The sequence below is a fragment of the Salvelinus fontinalis genome, chromosome 4 (assembly GCF_029448725.1).
Source record: "Salvelinus fontinalis isolate EN_2023a chromosome 4, ASM2944872v1, whole genome shotgun sequence".
Lineage (NCBI taxonomy): Eukaryota > Metazoa > Chordata > Actinopteri > Salmoniformes > Salmonidae > Salvelinus > Salvelinus fontinalis.
The window spans coordinates 51,410,901-51,428,431 of NC_074668.1; the positions used below are offsets into that span (position 1 = coordinate 51,410,901).

General features: G+C 41.4%; 1 protein-coding gene across 5 annotated transcripts in view; it reads left to right on the forward strand.

The window, feature by feature from the left end:
• Nucleotides 1–17,531, forward strand: part of cntrl (centriolin) — a 102,684-nt gene that overhangs the window by 44,759 nt on the left and 40,394 nt on the right. For all 5 annotated transcript variants that reach the window (XM_055920540.1, XM_055920535.1, XM_055920537.1 and 2 more), the window contains exons 12-13: nucleotides 9,788–9,941; nucleotides 12,591–13,263. In XM_055920540.1, coding sequence (XP_055776515.1) covers nucleotides 9,788–9,941; nucleotides 12,591–13,263 — 827 coding nt within the window. The remainder of the gene's footprint in view (nucleotides 1–9,787; nucleotides 9,942–12,590; nucleotides 13,264–17,531) is intronic.

The following is a 17,531-nucleotide window of genomic DNA, read 5'->3' on the forward strand; positions in this document are numbered from 1 at the left end:
TTTCACAGAGACCCATTTCAGAATTTTCACTTCTTGTTTGGAAGTTTGCCTGCCAAATGAGTTCTGGTTTACTCACAGATATAATTCAAACAGTTTTAGAAACTTCAGAGTGTTTTCTATCCAATAGTAATAATAATATGCATATCATATGATCTAGGACAGAGTACGAGGCCGTTTAAATTGGGCACAATTTTATCCAGAATTTTATCCAGGGCGCCCCCTATTTCCAAGAGGTTGGTCCTGTGTGGCTCAGTTGGTAGAGCATGGCGCTTGCAACGCCAGGGTTGTGGGTTCATTCCCCACGGGGGGACCAGGATGAATATGTATGAACTTTCCAATTTGTAAGTCGCTCTGGATAAGAGCGTCTGCTAAATGACTTAAATGTAAATGTAAAATGTAGGTTATTAAGAAATAAATGAAAAAATTTGGAAGACTACACCAGGAGTATGCCTATAATTTAGCCACATAGGATCAATAGCTTTTTTATATATATATTTTTTAAATAGCCTAGCTGTGGATTGTGTGTAGCCCAATCCCAAATCAAATTTTATTTGTCACATACACGTGATTAGCAGATGTTATTGCGGTTGTAGGGAAATGCTTGTGTTTCTAGTTCCAACAGTGCAGTAATATCTAACAAATTACATAGCATATACCCAATACACACAAATCTAAGTAGGAATGAATTAAGACTATACATATGGACAAGCGATGTCAGAGCGGAATGGACTAAGATACCGTAGAATAGTATAGAATACATTATATACATAAGAGATGAGGAATGCCAGATATGTAAACATTATTAAAGTGACTAGTGTTCCATTCCTCAAAGTGGCCAGTGATTTCTAGTATATGTCGATAGGCAGCAGCCTCTAATGTGCTAGTGATGGCTGTGTAACAGTCTGATGGCCTTGAGATAGAAGCTATTTTTCAGTCTCTCGGTCCCAGCTTTGATGCACCTGTACTGACCTCGCCTTCTGGATGATAGCGGGGTGAACAGGCAGTGGTTTGGGTGGTTGATGTCCTTGATGATATTTTTGGCCTTTCTCTGAAATTGGGTGCTGTACCTGTCCTGGAGGGCGGGTAATTTGCCCCTGTTAAAGCGTTGGGCAGACCGCACCACCCTCTGGAGAGCCTTGTGGTTGCGGGCGGTGCAGTTGCCGTACCAGGCGGTGATACAGCCCGACAGGATGCTTTCAGTTGTGCATCTGTAAAAGTTTGTGAGGGTTTTGGGTGAAAAGCCAAATTTCTTCAACCTGAGGTTGAGGAGGCTCTGTTGCTCCTTCTTCACCACACTGTCTGTGTGGGTGGTCCAATTCAGTTTGTTTGTGGTGTGTACGCCAAGGAACCTGATGCTTTCCAACCTCTCCACTGCGGTCCCGTCGATGTAGATGCGGGGGGTGCACCCTCTGCTATTTCCTGAAGTCCACGATCATCTCCTTTGTATTGTTGATGTTGAGTGAAAGGTTGTTTTCCTGACACCACACTCCCAGAGCGCTCATCTCCTCCCAGTAGGCTGTCTCGTCATCGTTGGTAATCAAGCCTACTGCTGTTGTCGTCTGCAAACTTGATTGAGTTGGAGGCGTGCTTGGCCACGCGGTCATGGGTGAACAGGGGGTACAGGAGAGGGCTGAGCACGCACGCTTGTGGGGCCCCAGTGTTGAGGATCAATGGAGTGGAGGTGATGTTTCCTACCTTCACCCGTCAGGAAATCCAGGACCCAATTGCACAGGGCGGGGTTCAGACCCAGAGCTTAATGATGAGCTTGCAGGGTACTATGGTGTTGAATGCTAAGGTATAGTCAATAAACAGCATTCTTACATAGGTATTCCTCTTGTCCAGATGGCATTGGCACTTTTTGTAGTCTGTGATTGTCTGTAGTCCCTGCCACATACGTCTGAGCTGTTGAATTGCGACTCCACTTTATCTCTATACAGACGTTTAGCTTGTTTGATTGCCTTGTGGAGTGAATAACTACACTGTTTATATTCTGCCATATTACCAGTCGCCTTGCCATGGTGAAATGCGGTGGTTCGCGATTTCACTTTCACGCGAATGCTACTATGCTACTCCTAATTTACTAATTTACAAAAATAAAAAACATACACTGGTTCCTCCTTTAAAAGTTGCGAGCTTTCACCGCGGGACTTAGAGGTACCCAGCATCACGGCTTCATTGCTCCAGACCACTGCAAGGGGGAGTTAGAGCACTCATTATGCATTTTGGTCCCAAGGTTTTTATATTACCAATCATCATATTGAGTGGTTCCAATGACGAATTTGATGCGAGCTACACGTCCCTGGTGACTTTCTTCAGCAAAGATGGCTGACAAAACATTATGGTGGAAGCAAATTTAAGTAATTATAACGTCATAACGAGAAGCTAAAAATGTACAATTGAGAGGAATATGTTAGTTAATGTAGAGACAAACGATTGTGCATATTTTTTTTGTCATAAAATGTAATAATGAAAATCGCTATTTCGCAAGTTTTATCATATCCAATACCAGGTGTATCAAACTCCACTCTTTGAATGATGTATTACAATTATACACGTCAACATTCTTTTCCACTCCTGCCCCTGGGACATCAATGATTACACATTGTAACTATGCAATAGACTAGAAACATGATTTAAGTAAAGGCTGATTTGTAATTCATATAAACAGAATAAAACCCAGTACATCCTGCCAGCATGTCCACAAGCGAGCCACTCAGGGGGATAATGACGCGTGGAAGAGAGCGAGGAACGAGATGGGAATAACAATCCAAGCTATTTGCTCTGAGACCGGCATAATAATGTAACGAAACAAGCAGGGAGCAGGTTTCAAACCCTCAACATTCTAGCCCGAAGTCCAGCAAGCTATCGAATGTTTTAATTGAGGTTGTGGCTAAAAACACTATCAATTGTAATCTTTAACGTGGAAAGGGGAAAAAGTATTATTTTTTTTTTTTTTCAGAAGCAGGATGGGCTATTAGCTGAACAATAGACTTTTCAACCTTTTACTAAAGAATTGTCTAATAGTTGAGCTAGGTGTGACCCCCCCCCAACTTGCAACAAATAATTTGTATCCATCTTTCCACATCTACCTACAGTCGTGGCCAAAATTTTGAGAATGACACAAATATTAATTTTCACAAAGTTTGCTGCATCCGTGTCTTTAGATATTTTTGTCAGATGTTACTATGGAATATTGAAGTATAATTACACGCGTTTCATAAGTGTCAGGCTTTTATTGACAATTACATGAAGTTGATGCAAAGAGTCAATATTTGCAGTGTTGACCCTTCTTTTTCAAGACCTCTGCAATCTGCCCTGGCATGCTGTCAATTAACTTCTGGGCCACATCCTGACTGATGGCAGCCCATTCTTGCATAATCAATGCTTGGAGTTTGTCAGAATTTGTGGGTTTTTGTTTGTCCACCCGCCTCTTGAAGATTGACCACAAGTTCTCAATGGGAGTAAGGTTTGGGGAGTTTCCTGGCCATGGACCCAAAATATCGATGTTTTGTTCCCCGAGCCAAATGATGATGCAGAAATGTTATGCTCTTAGTGTAACCTTTATTTAACTAGGCAAGTCAGTTAAGAACAAATACTTATTTACAAAGACAGCCTACTCCTTCCTCCCGTTGTACAGCGTCATATTTTCCATTCTAACGGAAACCCTGAGGGTTTCGTTTTTTGTTTTTCTCTGACTATAAACACCATAATATTAATCAAATTAATTAAGCCACATTTCTTAAAATCAATCCCATATACTGTGTTATTACAAAAAAGGTTTTAAATTCTCTGTTAATGCCATTAAATAAAAATGTTTGTCTCTGTGCTTCATCATTTTCTTTCAATTCGCAAGAGGCTGAATGTATCTCAACAGAGAAAGCATCCGAGTGAGCGAAACAGCGGCCCTATCTCTGTATGTAAAGCCCATCTATCTGATGCTGTATGGTCAAAAATAATATGATATTGTTGAAAGCATCCAAGTGAGCAAAATATATTTTTGACCAGACAGCCTCAGATAGATGGGCTTCATATACAGAGAGAGGGGAGCTGATACGCTCGCTCGGATGCTTTCAAAAATATCATTATTTTTGACCAGCATTGAAGCGCTGAAGGGAAGCCAGCGAGCATTTGGCCTACCTTGATAATAAAACAATTATAATAATAGCCAATCAGCTTGGAGCTAAACTGAGTGAGCTCAACTTTGAATGGTCCTAGAGCACCAAAAAAAAGTGTCAAGGGAAGCCAGTTTGGATTTGGCTTCACATCAATCACATCACCTCAAAAGCCAATCTTCATATACAGAAAAAACTTGAATGGTTTCATCGCTTTGTGTTGTCTTCCGGTGGCCAGCTAGCTAGCTAAAATTGTCACTTTCCTAAATTAGTGATGGATGGAGATCGGGATTGTGGTTTTACTTAATTCTCCGTACTGGCCAATGATTATAACAGCGATTCTGAACCAACCATAAATTCACACGTTGTGCTCCTGGCCTACAAGTTCAACATGTAGCTAGATGTATGAGGTTAATGTTAAATAGCTGGCCTGGTATTTTAGCCAGGTAGGCTAGGACAAAAAAACTAAAAGCGTGTACTGTATCATGACAGTCATAGACAGTTTAGTCAACATGAAAGAGGAGGATGGAATTGGCATGTTGTTTTTTTTTTAGACTGAACCGAAATATAAACGCAACATGCAACAATTTTAATGAGTTTATTCATTTCGGTCATTTGAAATAAATTAATTAGGCCCTAATCTATGGATTTCACGACTCAGCAGGGGCGCAGCCATGGGTGGGAGGGCATAGGTCCAACCACATGGTAGCCAGGCCCACCCACTGGGGAGCCAGGCCCAGTCAATCAGAATAAGTTTTCCCCCACAAAAGGGCTTTATTACAGACATAAATACTTCTGTTTCATCACACGTGGTTACACGTGGTCTGCGGTTGTGAGGCTGGTTGGATGTACTGCCAAATTCTCTAAAACGACATTGGCGGCATCTTATGGTAGAGAAATTAACATTAAATTCTCTGGTAACAGAGACATTCATGCAGTTGACATTCCTGCAGTCAGCATGCCAATTGCAAGTTTCCTCAACTTGAGACGTCTGTGGCGTTGTGTGATAAAACTGCGCATTTTAGAGTGGCCTTTTATTGTCTCCAGCACAAGGTGTACCTGTGTCATGATCATTCTGTTTAATCAGCTTCTTGATATGCCACACCTGTCAGGTGGATGGATTATCTTGGCGAAGGAGAAATGCTCACTAACAGTGATGTAAGTAAATAAAGAACTAAACATTTCTGAGAAATAAGCTTTTTGTGTGTATGGAACATTTCTGGGATCTTTTATTTCAATCAATCAAATGTATTTATTAAGCCCTTTTTACATCAGCCGATGTCACAAAGTGCTATACAGAAACCCAGCCTAAAACCCCAAACAGCAAGCAATGGAGATGTAGAAGCACGGTGGCTTGGAAAAACTCCCTAGAAAGGCAGAAACCTAGAGAGGAACCAGGCTCTGAGGGGTGGCCAGTCCTCTTCTGGCTGTGCCGGATTGACATAACAGTACATGTCCAAGATGTTCAAACGTTCATAGATGACCAACAGGGTCAAATAATAATAATCACAGTGGTTGTAGAGAGTGCAATAGGTCCGCACCTCAGGAGTAAATGTCAGTTGGCTTTTCAGAGAGAGAGAGAGAGTCAAAAACAGCAGGTCTGGGACAAGGTAGCACGTCCGGGGAACAGGTCAGGTTTCCATAGCCGCAGGCAGAACAATTGAAACTGGAGCAGCAGCATGACCAGGTGGACTGGGGACAGCAAAGAGTCATCAGGCCAGGTAGTCCTGAGGCATGGTCCTAGGGCTCAGGTCCTCCAAGAGGGGATGGAGAGAGAATTAGAGGGAGCATACTTAAATTCACACAGGACACCGGATAAGACAGGAGAAATACTCCAGACATAACAAACTGACCCTAGCCCCCAACACAAACTATTGCAGCATGAATACTGGAGGCTGAGACAGGAGGGGTTGGGTACGCTGTGGCACCGTCCGACGATACCCCCGGACAGGGTCAATCAGGTTTTATATAACCCCACCCAACTCCACGCCACTAGAGGGATATCTTCAAACCACCAACTTACTACGCTGAGACAAGGCTGAGTATAGCCCATGAAGATATCCCCCTCGGCACAAACTTGAGGGGGGAGCCAAACCCGGACAGGAAGGTCACTTTAGTGACACACCCCTCCTGGGGACGGGATGGAAGACCATCAGTAAGCCAGTGACTCAGCCCCCGTAATAGGGTTAGATGCAGAGAATCCCGGTGGAGAGAGGGGAAACGGCCAGGCAGAGACGGCAAGGGCGGTTCGTTGCTCCAGTGCCTTTCCGTTCACCTTCACACCCCAGGGCCAGACTACACTCAATGATAGGACCTACTGAAGAGATGAGTCTTCAATAAAGACTTAAAGGTTGAGACCGAGTCTGTGTCTCTCACATGGATAGGCAGATCATTCCATAAAAATTGATCTCTATAGGAGAAAGCCCTGCCTCCAGCTGATTGCTTAGAAATTCTAGGGACAATAAGGAGGCCTGCGTCTTGTGGCCTGCGTCTTGTGACCGTAGACCGTAGAACAAGCATCTCTATTTTGTCCGAGTTTAGAAGTTAAACAATTGCCGCCATCCACTTCCTTATGTCTGAAACAGATGCTTCCAGAGATGGCAATTTTGGGGCTTCACCATGTTTCATCGAAATGTACATCTGTTTATCGTTCGCATAGCAGTGAAAGTTAACATTGTGTTTCCGAATGACCTCACTAAGAGGTAAAATATATAGTGAAAAGAATAGTGGTCCTAAAACGGAACCTTGAGGAACACCGAAACTTTGTTGATTTTTCAGAGGACAAACCATCCACAGAGACAAACTGATATCTTTCCGGCAGATAAGCTCTAAACCATGCCAGAACTTGTCCGTGTAGACCAATTTGGGTGTCCAATCTCTCCAAAAGAATGTCATGATCAATGGTGTCAAAAGCAGCACTAAGGTCTAGACAGGGGTGGGCAATTCCAGTCCTCGAGGGCCTGATTGGTGTCACAGTTTTGCCCCAGCTAACACACCTGACTCCAATAATCACCTAATCAAGATCTTTAGTTTAGAATGCAATTTCATTAATCAGCTGTGTTTGCTAGGGATGGAAAAAGTGAGACATCGATCAGGCCCTCGAGGACTGGAGTTGCCCACCCCTTGGTATGATGCCGTTAAAGGGTCCTTTATCACCTTCACGAGTGCAGTCTTAGTGCTATGGTGGGGTCTAAAACCAGCATGAAGAGTTTTGTATACATTCTCTTCAGTGAGTTGCTGCGCAAACAGCTTTTTCATATTTTTTTTGAGAGGAATGGAAGATTCGATGTAGGCTAATAGTTTTTAAAATATTTTCTGAGTCAAGGTTTGGGTTTTTCAAGAGAGGCTTTATTACTACTACTTTTAGTGAGTTTGGTACACATCCGGTGGATTAGGAGCCATTTATTATGTTCAACATAGGAGTGCCAAGCACAGGAAGCAGGTCTGTCAGTAGTTTAGTTGGAATAGGGTCCAGTATGCAGCTTGAAGGTTTAGAGGCCATCACTATTTTCATGAATGTGTCAAGAGATCTAGGATTAGAATACTTGAGTGTCTCCCTTGATCCTACGTCCTGGCAGTGTTGTGCAGACTCAGTGCAACTGAGCTTTGGAGAAATACGCAGATTTAAAGAGGAGTCCGTAATTTGCTTTCTAATGATCATGATATTTTCGTCAAAGAAGCTCATGAATTGATCACTGCTGAAGTGATTTCAGCTCATGAAACATGACCAACACTTTACATGTTGCGTTTTATATTTTTGTTCAGCGTACTTGCAAACACACACACACACACCAGTACCATGGACGGCCACATACAGTTGAAGTCGGAAGTTTGCATACACCTTAGCCAAATACATTTAAACTCAGTTTTTCACAATTCCTGACATTTAATCCTAGTAACAATTCCCTGTCTAACAATTTCTGATCAGTTAGGATCACCACTTTATTTTAAGAATGTGAAATGTCAGAATAATAGTAAGGGGAATGATTTATTTCAGCTTGAATTTTTTTCATCACATTCCCAGTGGGTGAGAAGTTTACATACATACACTCAATTAGTATTTGGTAGTGTTGCCTTTAAATTGTTTAACTTGGGTCAAACATTTTGGGTAGCCTTCCACCATCTTCCCACAATAAGCTGGGTGAATTTTGTAGAGTGGCCAGAAGGAAGCCACTCCTCAGTAAAAGGCACATGACAGCCCACTTGAAGTTTGCCAAAAGGCACCTAAAGACTCTCGGACCATGAGAAACAAGATTCTCTGGTCTGATGAAACCAATATTGAACTCTTTGGCTTGAATACCAAGCGTCACGTCTGGAGTAAACCTCCCCATCCAACCTGACAGAGCTTGAGAGGATCTGAGGAGAAGAATGGAAGAAACTCCCCAAATACTGGTGTACCTAGCTTGTAGCGTCATACTCAGGAATACTCGAGGCAGTAATCGATGTCAAAGGTGCTTCAACACAGTACTGAGAAGAGTCTGAATACTTATGTAAATGTGATATTTCAGTTTTTGTTATTTTTATACATGTGAACATTTTTCTAAAAACCTGTTTTTGTTTTGTCATTATGGAGTATTGTGCGTAGATTGATGAGGGGGGGAAACGATTTCATCAATTTAAGAATAAGTCTGTTACCTAATAAAATTTAGAAAAAGTCAAGGGGTCTGAGTACTTTCCGAAGGTACTGTATGAACTAACAGGTTATAGAGCAAACAACGCAATTATCACAATACATAGGTTGTAATATGGCTTTTTTCCTTGCTTGGTATCCCCGTTGATTTTACCCATGCACCGCTACTGGTCTCCAGTCAGGAACTCGCATCAAATATGTCAGTGAACAGCATGCAGCCAAAACAGGGCTTTAGCAATATTTCTAATACAATCACAGCAAAATAAGTTGTAAAAGCAAATGACTCCTGCTGAAAATAGAAGCCTAATCTGCCTGTAGGCTACCAAATATGTTATCAACTTCCAAATAGGCCTGTTGAGCGAACAGCATTGTTTTATAAAGTAAAACGAGAGAGGCAAGGCTTTTGACACAAGGGCATCAGCCATCGCCAGTGATTGAGCTGCGCATCATTGGGTGAGTCAGTGAAACTGGAAGGCTTTTTTAGGACTAGAATATTATACAATATGCATCTCCACACACCAAGGCCTAGGCTATTGATGACAAGGTTGTTTTTATTGATCGCATATTATAGTTTGTCATTGTCAAAATAGGCTGTTATTTCAATCATTTGTTAGGTATTAAAACAAATTCTGCTAAGGTTTTCAGTCATCTAAAATGATGTGGAATTGCATGAAATGCGTTTATAAAAGGCAACTAAAAAAAGCTACAAACTGTGTGCAACTTCTGCAAGCGCCTACTACTCTACTGCTCTGTGCCAGTACGCAAAAGTGAGGATAATGCATGCAATGGTCACCCAGTTTACAAATTAAGCATTGAGTAACACATTATTACAAACACATGCATTCATATTTTCGTCACAAAATGTATTGATTCAATTTGGAGTTGTCATGCTGAAGTATGGCCATACCTACAGTAATAGGAGCCTAGGGGAACATCCTAATTTCCTATTAAAGTAGAATTTTCATCTTCTATTGACATCATTGACAGTAATAGGAGTGTATATTGACCTACTGTCGCTGAACCCTGTCCATCCTCCCCTCTCCAGGCCCATGTGAAGGCTCAGGTGTCCAGTAAGAGCCAGCTGCTGGACATGATGAGCAGGAAGCACCGGGAGCTGGAAGGCCGGCTGGATGACATGCTCTCCCGTATCGCCAAGGAGACCGAGGAGATCAAGGACCTGGAGCAGCAGCTGACCGACGGTGAGAGGGACTAGAACTTGATGATTTGCCTGAGTCCTGTTCATTAGCCACAAAAAGGAAGAAAACCGACTGACACGGGGAGGGGCTTTAAAAAATTAAAAAATAAATAGGCAAGTAAGTTAAGAACAAATTCTTATTTACAGTGACAGCCTACCCCGGCCAAACCCGGGCGAAGCTGGGCCAATTGTGCTCCGCCCTATGGGACTCCCAATCACGGCCGGATGTGATACAGCCTGGAATCAAACCAGGGACTGTAGGGACGCCTCTTGCACTGAGATGCAGTGCCTTATACCACTGCGCCACTCTACCTGAATGTGTTCAATTAGAAACGTTTTCCTTTGTAAAACATTTTCCTACAATGTGCCCTAATGAACACGACTCTGCTGTTTGTCTCCAAACAGATAATGAGAGAGAGCTGCTTCTGGTTGGGTTTAAAGTTTAGTTTATTAGGATCCCCATTAGCTATTGCACATACTCTTCCTGGGGTCCTCATAAAACGTACAAATACATGACAAAGTACAGAACAGTTAAAGACGACAACAAAAGTTATATAATGGAAAGACCTCAAGAGACAACAAAAATACTATTTACACACTGTTCATAAATACAGTTGAAGTCGGAAGTTTACATACACTTAGGTTGGAGTCATTAAAACTCATTTTTCAACCACTCCACAAATTTCTTGTTAACCTCTCTGGGATATGTGGGACGGTAGCGTCCCACCTGGCCAACATCCAGTGAAAATGTAGAGCGCCAAATTCAAATAAATTACTATAAAAATGTAACTTTCATGAAATCGCACAATTCAGTATACCAAATTAAAGCTACACTTGTGAATCCAACCAACGTGTCAGATTTCAAAAATGCTTTACGGCAAAAGCAAACAATGCTATTATCTGAGGATAGCACCCCAGCTAACAATCACAGACCATCATATTTCAACCTTCCAGGCGCGACACAAAACGCAGAAATAAAGATATAATTCATGCCTTACCTTTGACGAGCTTCTTCTGTTGGCACTCCAATATGTCCCATAAACATCACAAATGGTCCTTTTGTTCGATTTATTCCGTCGATATATATCCAAAATGTCCATTTATTTGGCGCGTTTGATCCAGAAAAACACCGGTTCCAACTTGCACAACGTGACTACAAAATATCTCAAAGGTTTTGTCCAAACTTTTCAAACTACTTTTGTAATACAACTTTAGGTATTTTTTTACGTAAATAATCGATAAAATTGAAGACGGGATGATCTGTGTTCAATACCGGAGGAAAACAATGTGTATCATGCTTTCTGGTCACGCTCCTCTAACAAACAGTACACTTCACTGGAGCCTCATTCTGAACATGGCTACTTCTTCATTTCTCAAAGGAAAAACCTCAACCAATTTCTAAAGACTGTTGACATCCAGTGGAAGCGATAGGAACTACAGGATGGTCCCTTAGAAATCTGGATTCCCAATGAAAACCCATTGAAAAGAGAGTGACCTCAAAAAATATAAAATCGGAATGGTTTTATATAAATGCTAACCTCTTACCATTACAATAACAGGGGAGGTTAGCATTTTTGGGGGGGGATGATATTTCTCACTCATCATTATCCACGATTCATGCAGGACTATCGATAATCATAGTAGCATCCACATAAATGTAGAAGTGCTTAGAAACATATTCTATTCTTATTTACAATAAAAGTGACTCCAAAATGAAACATTATTTATCATTTCATTTCTATTGGGCAAAATAATCTGAAACACAACCAAAACGAACAGCAAATGCATCCAACAAATTTGTAGAGTCACAAGCTTGATGTAATCATTGCGTGGTAGGAATTTTGGACCAAATACAACATTTTTGACTACTTTAATTGGTCCCCCCAGTCATTTTATCGTTTCAAATCCAAAATGCAGCGGTACAGAGCCAAAACAACAACAAAAATGTTTCATTCTCACAATACTTTTGGAGCTCACTATGTCTGTTTGAAGTGTATGCAAATAGATTATAAAGTGGTTAGACATTTTCAACACACAAATGTTTCTTAAAAAGACTAGAAGAGAAGTAGTCAATTTCTCCTTAACCATGAAACACTAGCATGCATGTTGTTGATGTTAGTTCTGTGTGCAGTTAAGGGCAGGGTGAGCTACTTTGTTTTGAGCCAGATGCAGCTTTGCTAGGTCTTTCTTTGCTGCACCTGACCCTATTAAGATGGGACAAGATCAGAGCCTGAACAACTAGTACAGTTGATCTTGGTGTCAAAAACTCAGAACATCTACTAAATTGGTCCTTAGTGGGGTATGTTCATAGCAGTTGTATGTACATTTTATCATTACGCCATTGACACTATTTGTTTCTTCCCAGGAAAATGTGGCATCATGTGCGAAGCTGCAGCTTTAACATATCTGCATATATCCCAGACAGTTCCCCTCCAAAAGTCCCGCTAATTGAGTTAGACACAATAGCTTCCTTGTTTCAGAACCCCCACCCCCCATTATTATTCAGAGCTCTTCCAAACTCACATTAAACCTACCAGGCCTTGCTGTGATCCTTCTAAATACCTGGAGAGTATAATTGCTATTTAGACTCACTGACACGGTCACGAGTCTCCCCACCATTGTCCTTAATTAATGGCACTGCCTCCCACCACAGGTCAGATAGCAGCCAACGAGGCTCTGAAGAGGGACCTGGAGGATATAATCTCTGGCCTGCAGGAGTACCTGAGCGGGGTGAAGGAGCAGGCCCGGTGTGCCCAGGCAGACTGCCACCACCTGCAGAGGGAGATGGAGGCCCTGCAGCGCTACCTGAATGAGAGCCAGGAGCAGCGCCGCCTGCTGGAGACAATCGCCACCGCCACTGATACAGAGAAAGCACAGCAGCAGCAGGAGCTGGACGCGCTGAGGAGGGAGAACGCTGAGCTGCGGCGGGCGCAGGGTCAGATCAGCGCCTACGAAGCGGAGCTGGAGAGCCAGCTGCAGGAGCGCCACACTGAGGCGGGCCAGCTAAAGGAGGAGCTGGGGCGAATGTGCAGGCTTAGCCAGTTGGAGCACGCTGCCCTGCAGGCGGCGCTGGACAAGGAAAGGCAGTCCAAGGACAATGCCCAGGCCCGACTACAGCTGGCTGCAGAGAGGGAGCAGCAGAGGGAGGAGCTCCTGGAACAGCTCACTGCTCTACAGGAGGACAAGGCCAGTCTGGAGGAGTGTGTGGGTGCTCTGCAGAGTTCTCTAGAGCAGGCCAGGGGAACATTGCTATGCCCACAGGAGGTGCAGAGGCATCTTGAGCAGATGATCAGGACCATCACCTCAGGGCAGCCTGGCCACATCAGGTGAGGGAGTCTCCCACTGTTCACCCCCAGTGAGAGTGGGACCATATAGTTGGGTAGAAGACTTGCCACAAAGCCTAAATAAGGGAGGTAGCCCTCAGTGGCGTCATGCTGTCAAATAAGTTATAATGGTAAAGATAGGGTATGGGCCCTCATTCCAACTCTATGATTGGGACAAACACATGGTTTATGCATACTTGGTATTCACATCGTAATTTTTTATTTTTTATTTACCACAATTAATTTCATAGAAATTTAGCAAAAATAGATAGGATTCTGCAACCATGGAGAGGTAAATACTCTATTTATGGAAAAATCACATGGATTAACATTTTGGTCCTATCACTTACTAATGGCACTGCCTACTCCAGATAACACATTTTTTTAATCATAAAAATGTAAATCTAAAAAAGATTTCATTTTATTTGGAATGCTAAGACGGATAAAATAAAACGTGCCTATTTATATAATGAATGAGTTTGGGAGGCTAAAATTATTAAATATTAAAGCTTTAAACCTCTCACTAAAAACTTCACTCATACATAAGTTATACTTAAACCCAAAATGGTTTAAGTAGATTATTAAGAAAGGCTCATCCTTTGTTCAAAAATGGCCTTTATACAGATTTCTCATTTCCGACCAGTGGAATTTTTTGTTTTTGTTTGAAGTATCGCCCTTTCTTAAACAAGCCGTACAAAGCTGGTTACAATTTCAGTTTTATCCTCCAGAAAAGATAGAACAAATATTACAACAAATGTTATGGTTAAATTAAAATATACTGATTTTTTTTTAAATCAAAAAACATTCTTTATGGAAAAAATTGAAAAAATGTGTATTATATTTGTTAATGATATTATGAATAGAAACGGAGGAGTTATGTCACATATGCAGTTATCGAAAATATATGGGAATATCTGCTCAATCCAAACTTTACAACCAACTGATTGCAGTACTAACACAAAAATTGTCACGTTTGGTGGAATAATTATCTGACCAAACTGCACCGCGATATGGTTTCCACATGAATATTTTTTGATAAGGCACAAAACAAAAAAGAAAGAACAAAACAAACACCGAACCGTGACTACAGTGGACTAACTCAAAATAATATCCCATAAAACACAGGTGGAAAAAAATGCTACTTAAATATGATCCCCAAATAGAGACAACGATAGCCAGGTGCCTCTAATTGGGAATCATACCAAACACCAACATAGAAAAACGAAACTAGAACCCCACATAGAAAATAATAACTAGAAAACCCCCCAGTCACGCCCTGACCTACTATACCATAGAAAAACAAAGGCTCTCTATGGTCAGGGCGTGACAAAAATGGAGGAGGCAAGTGGAAAAGGGAGAAGGTAGGGAACTTGTTAAAGATACAAATTGGCTGACAGGAACTGGCAATAGAAAAATATACAATTTTTATCTGAGGACAAAAATGTTGACAGCTGCATCATACAGGTTGCAAAATAAATGGGAGGAGCTTTTCGATGTACCAATTCCATGGCACATGGTTTATGAACTGGTACAAGAAACTACACTTGATTCAAGACTTTTTAATTTTTAAAAATATTATTATATACCATTCTTTCCACCAACAGAATGCTATATATACAGTGGGGCAAAAAAGTATTTAGTCAGCCACCAATTGTGCAAGTTCTCCCACTTAAAAAGATGAGAGAGGCCTGTAATTTTCATCATAGGTACACTTCAACTATGACAGACAAAATGAGGAAATAAAATCCAGAAAATCACATTGCAGGATTTTTTATGAATTTATTTGCAAATTATGGTGGAAAATAAGTATTTGGTCACCTACAAACAAGCAAGATTTCTGGCTCTCACAGACCTGTAACTTCTTCTTTAAGAGGCTCCTCTGTCCTCCACTCGTTACCTGTATTAATGGCACCTGTTTGAACTTGTTATCAGTATAAAAGACACCTGTCCACAACCTCAAACAGTCACACTCCAAACTCCACTATGGCCAAGACCAAAGAGCTGTCAAAGGACACCAGAAACAAAATTGTAGACCTGCACCAGGCTGGGAAGACTGAATCTGCAATAGGTAAGCAGCTTGGTTTGAAGAAATCAACTGTGGGAGCAATCATTAGGAAATGGAAGACATACAAGCCCACTGATAATCTCCCTCGATCTGGGACTCCACGCAAGATCTCACCCCGTGGGGTCAAAATGATCACAAGAACGGTGAGCAAAAATCCCAGAACCACACGGGGGGACCTAGTGAATGACCTGCAGAGAACTGGGAGTAACAAAGTAACAAAGCCTACCATCAATAACACACTACTCCGCCAGGGACTCAAATCCTGCAGTGCCAGACGTGTCCCCCTGCTTAAGCCAGTACATGTCCAGGCCCGTCTGAAGTTTGCTAGAGAGCATTTGGATGATCCAGAAGAAGATTGGGAGAATGTCATATGGTCAGATGAAACCAAAATAGAACTTTTTGGTAAAGATTCAACTCGTTGTGTTTGGAGGACAAAGAATGCTGAGTTGCATCCAAAGAACACCATACCTACTGTGAAGCGTGGGAATGGAAACATCATGCTTTGGGGCTGTTTTTCTGCAAAGGGACCAGGACGACTGATCCGTGTAAAGGAAAGAATGAATGGGGCCATGTATCGTGAGATTTTGAGTGAAAACCTCCTTCCATCAGCAAGGGCATTGAAGATGAAACGTGGCTGGGTCTTTCAGCATGACAATGATCCCAAACACACCACCCGGGCAACGAAGGAGTGGCTTCGTAAGAAGCATTTCAAGGTCCTGGAGTGGCCTAGCCAGTCTCCAGATCTCAACCCCATAGAAAATCTTTGGAGGGAGTTGAAAGTCCGTGTTACCCAGCAACAGCCCCAAAACATCACTGCTCTAGAGGAGATCTGCATGGAGGAATGGGCCAAAATACCAGCAACAGTGTGTGAAAACCTTGTGAAGACTTACAGAAAACGTTTGAACTCTGTCATTGCCAACAAAGGGTATATAACAAAGTATTGAGAAACTTTTGTTATTGACCAAATACTTATTTTCCACCATAATTTGCAAATAAATTCATGAAAAATCCTGCAATGTGATTTTCTGGATTTTTTTTCTCTAATTTTGTCTGTCATAGTTGAAGTGTACCTATGATGAAAATTACAGGCCCCCCTCATCTTTTTAAGTGGGAGAACTTTCACAATTGGTGGCTGACTAAATACTTTTTTACCCCACTGTATATGGGGCATACATCAATCTCAGCTCTGTAGATTTTGCTGCAAAGAGACAGAATCAATAGATAATTTATTCTAGTATTGACCCCATGTAGCTTGTTTCTGGTCACAGGTTCAGGAATGGTAAAAAAATCACAACATGCAATTAAAATCAACTTTACAAATAGCAGTGTTGGGCGATTTGGAAAGCCATAGTCAGTCAATAAATAATATAATAACTCATAGGAAAGGTTTTCATCTTTAGCTCACAATCTGTGGATAATATACAATTAGAAAGGTTAAAACATTTTGTAAAACATCACAGCGCATTTGAAAAATATAATGCACATGGGAACCAAACGAGGGTGGTCTTTGGTGATAGGTGGGATGAGCTGAGAGTGGCAGAGGGTTGGGATTAAAGAGCTTATGTTTGGTAATGTATTATTGTTATGTGACTGCTTTATATAAAAGTACCATGTATGTATATGTGGCAAAAAAGCTATAAAAAAAAGAAGATATTTGTTCTCCGAAGAGGGGAGGTGGTGGAGGAGTTATTTAACTTCTTATGGCTGCAATCCCGTTAACGGGATGATATGACAACAGCCAGTGAAAGTGCAAGGCGCCAAATTCAAAACAACAGAAATCTCATAATTAAAATTCCTCAGACATACATGTGATTTATACCATTTTAAAGGTAATCTTGTTGTTAATCCCACCAAAGTGTCCGATTTTCTTATATGCTTTTCAGCGAAAGCACCACAAACGATTATGTTAGGTCACCACCAAGCCACAGAATAAGCACAGCCATTTTTCCAGCCAAAGATAGCAGTCACAAAAAGCACAAATAGAGATACAATTAATCACTAACCTTTGATGATCTTCATCAGATGACACTCATAGGACTTCATGTTACACAATATATGTATGTTTTGTTTGATAAAGTTCATATTTATATAAAAAAATCTGAGTTTACATTGGCGTGTTACGTTCACTAGTTCCAAAAACATCCAGTGATTTTGCATAGCCACATCTATTTAACAGAAATACTCATCATAAATGTAGATGATAATA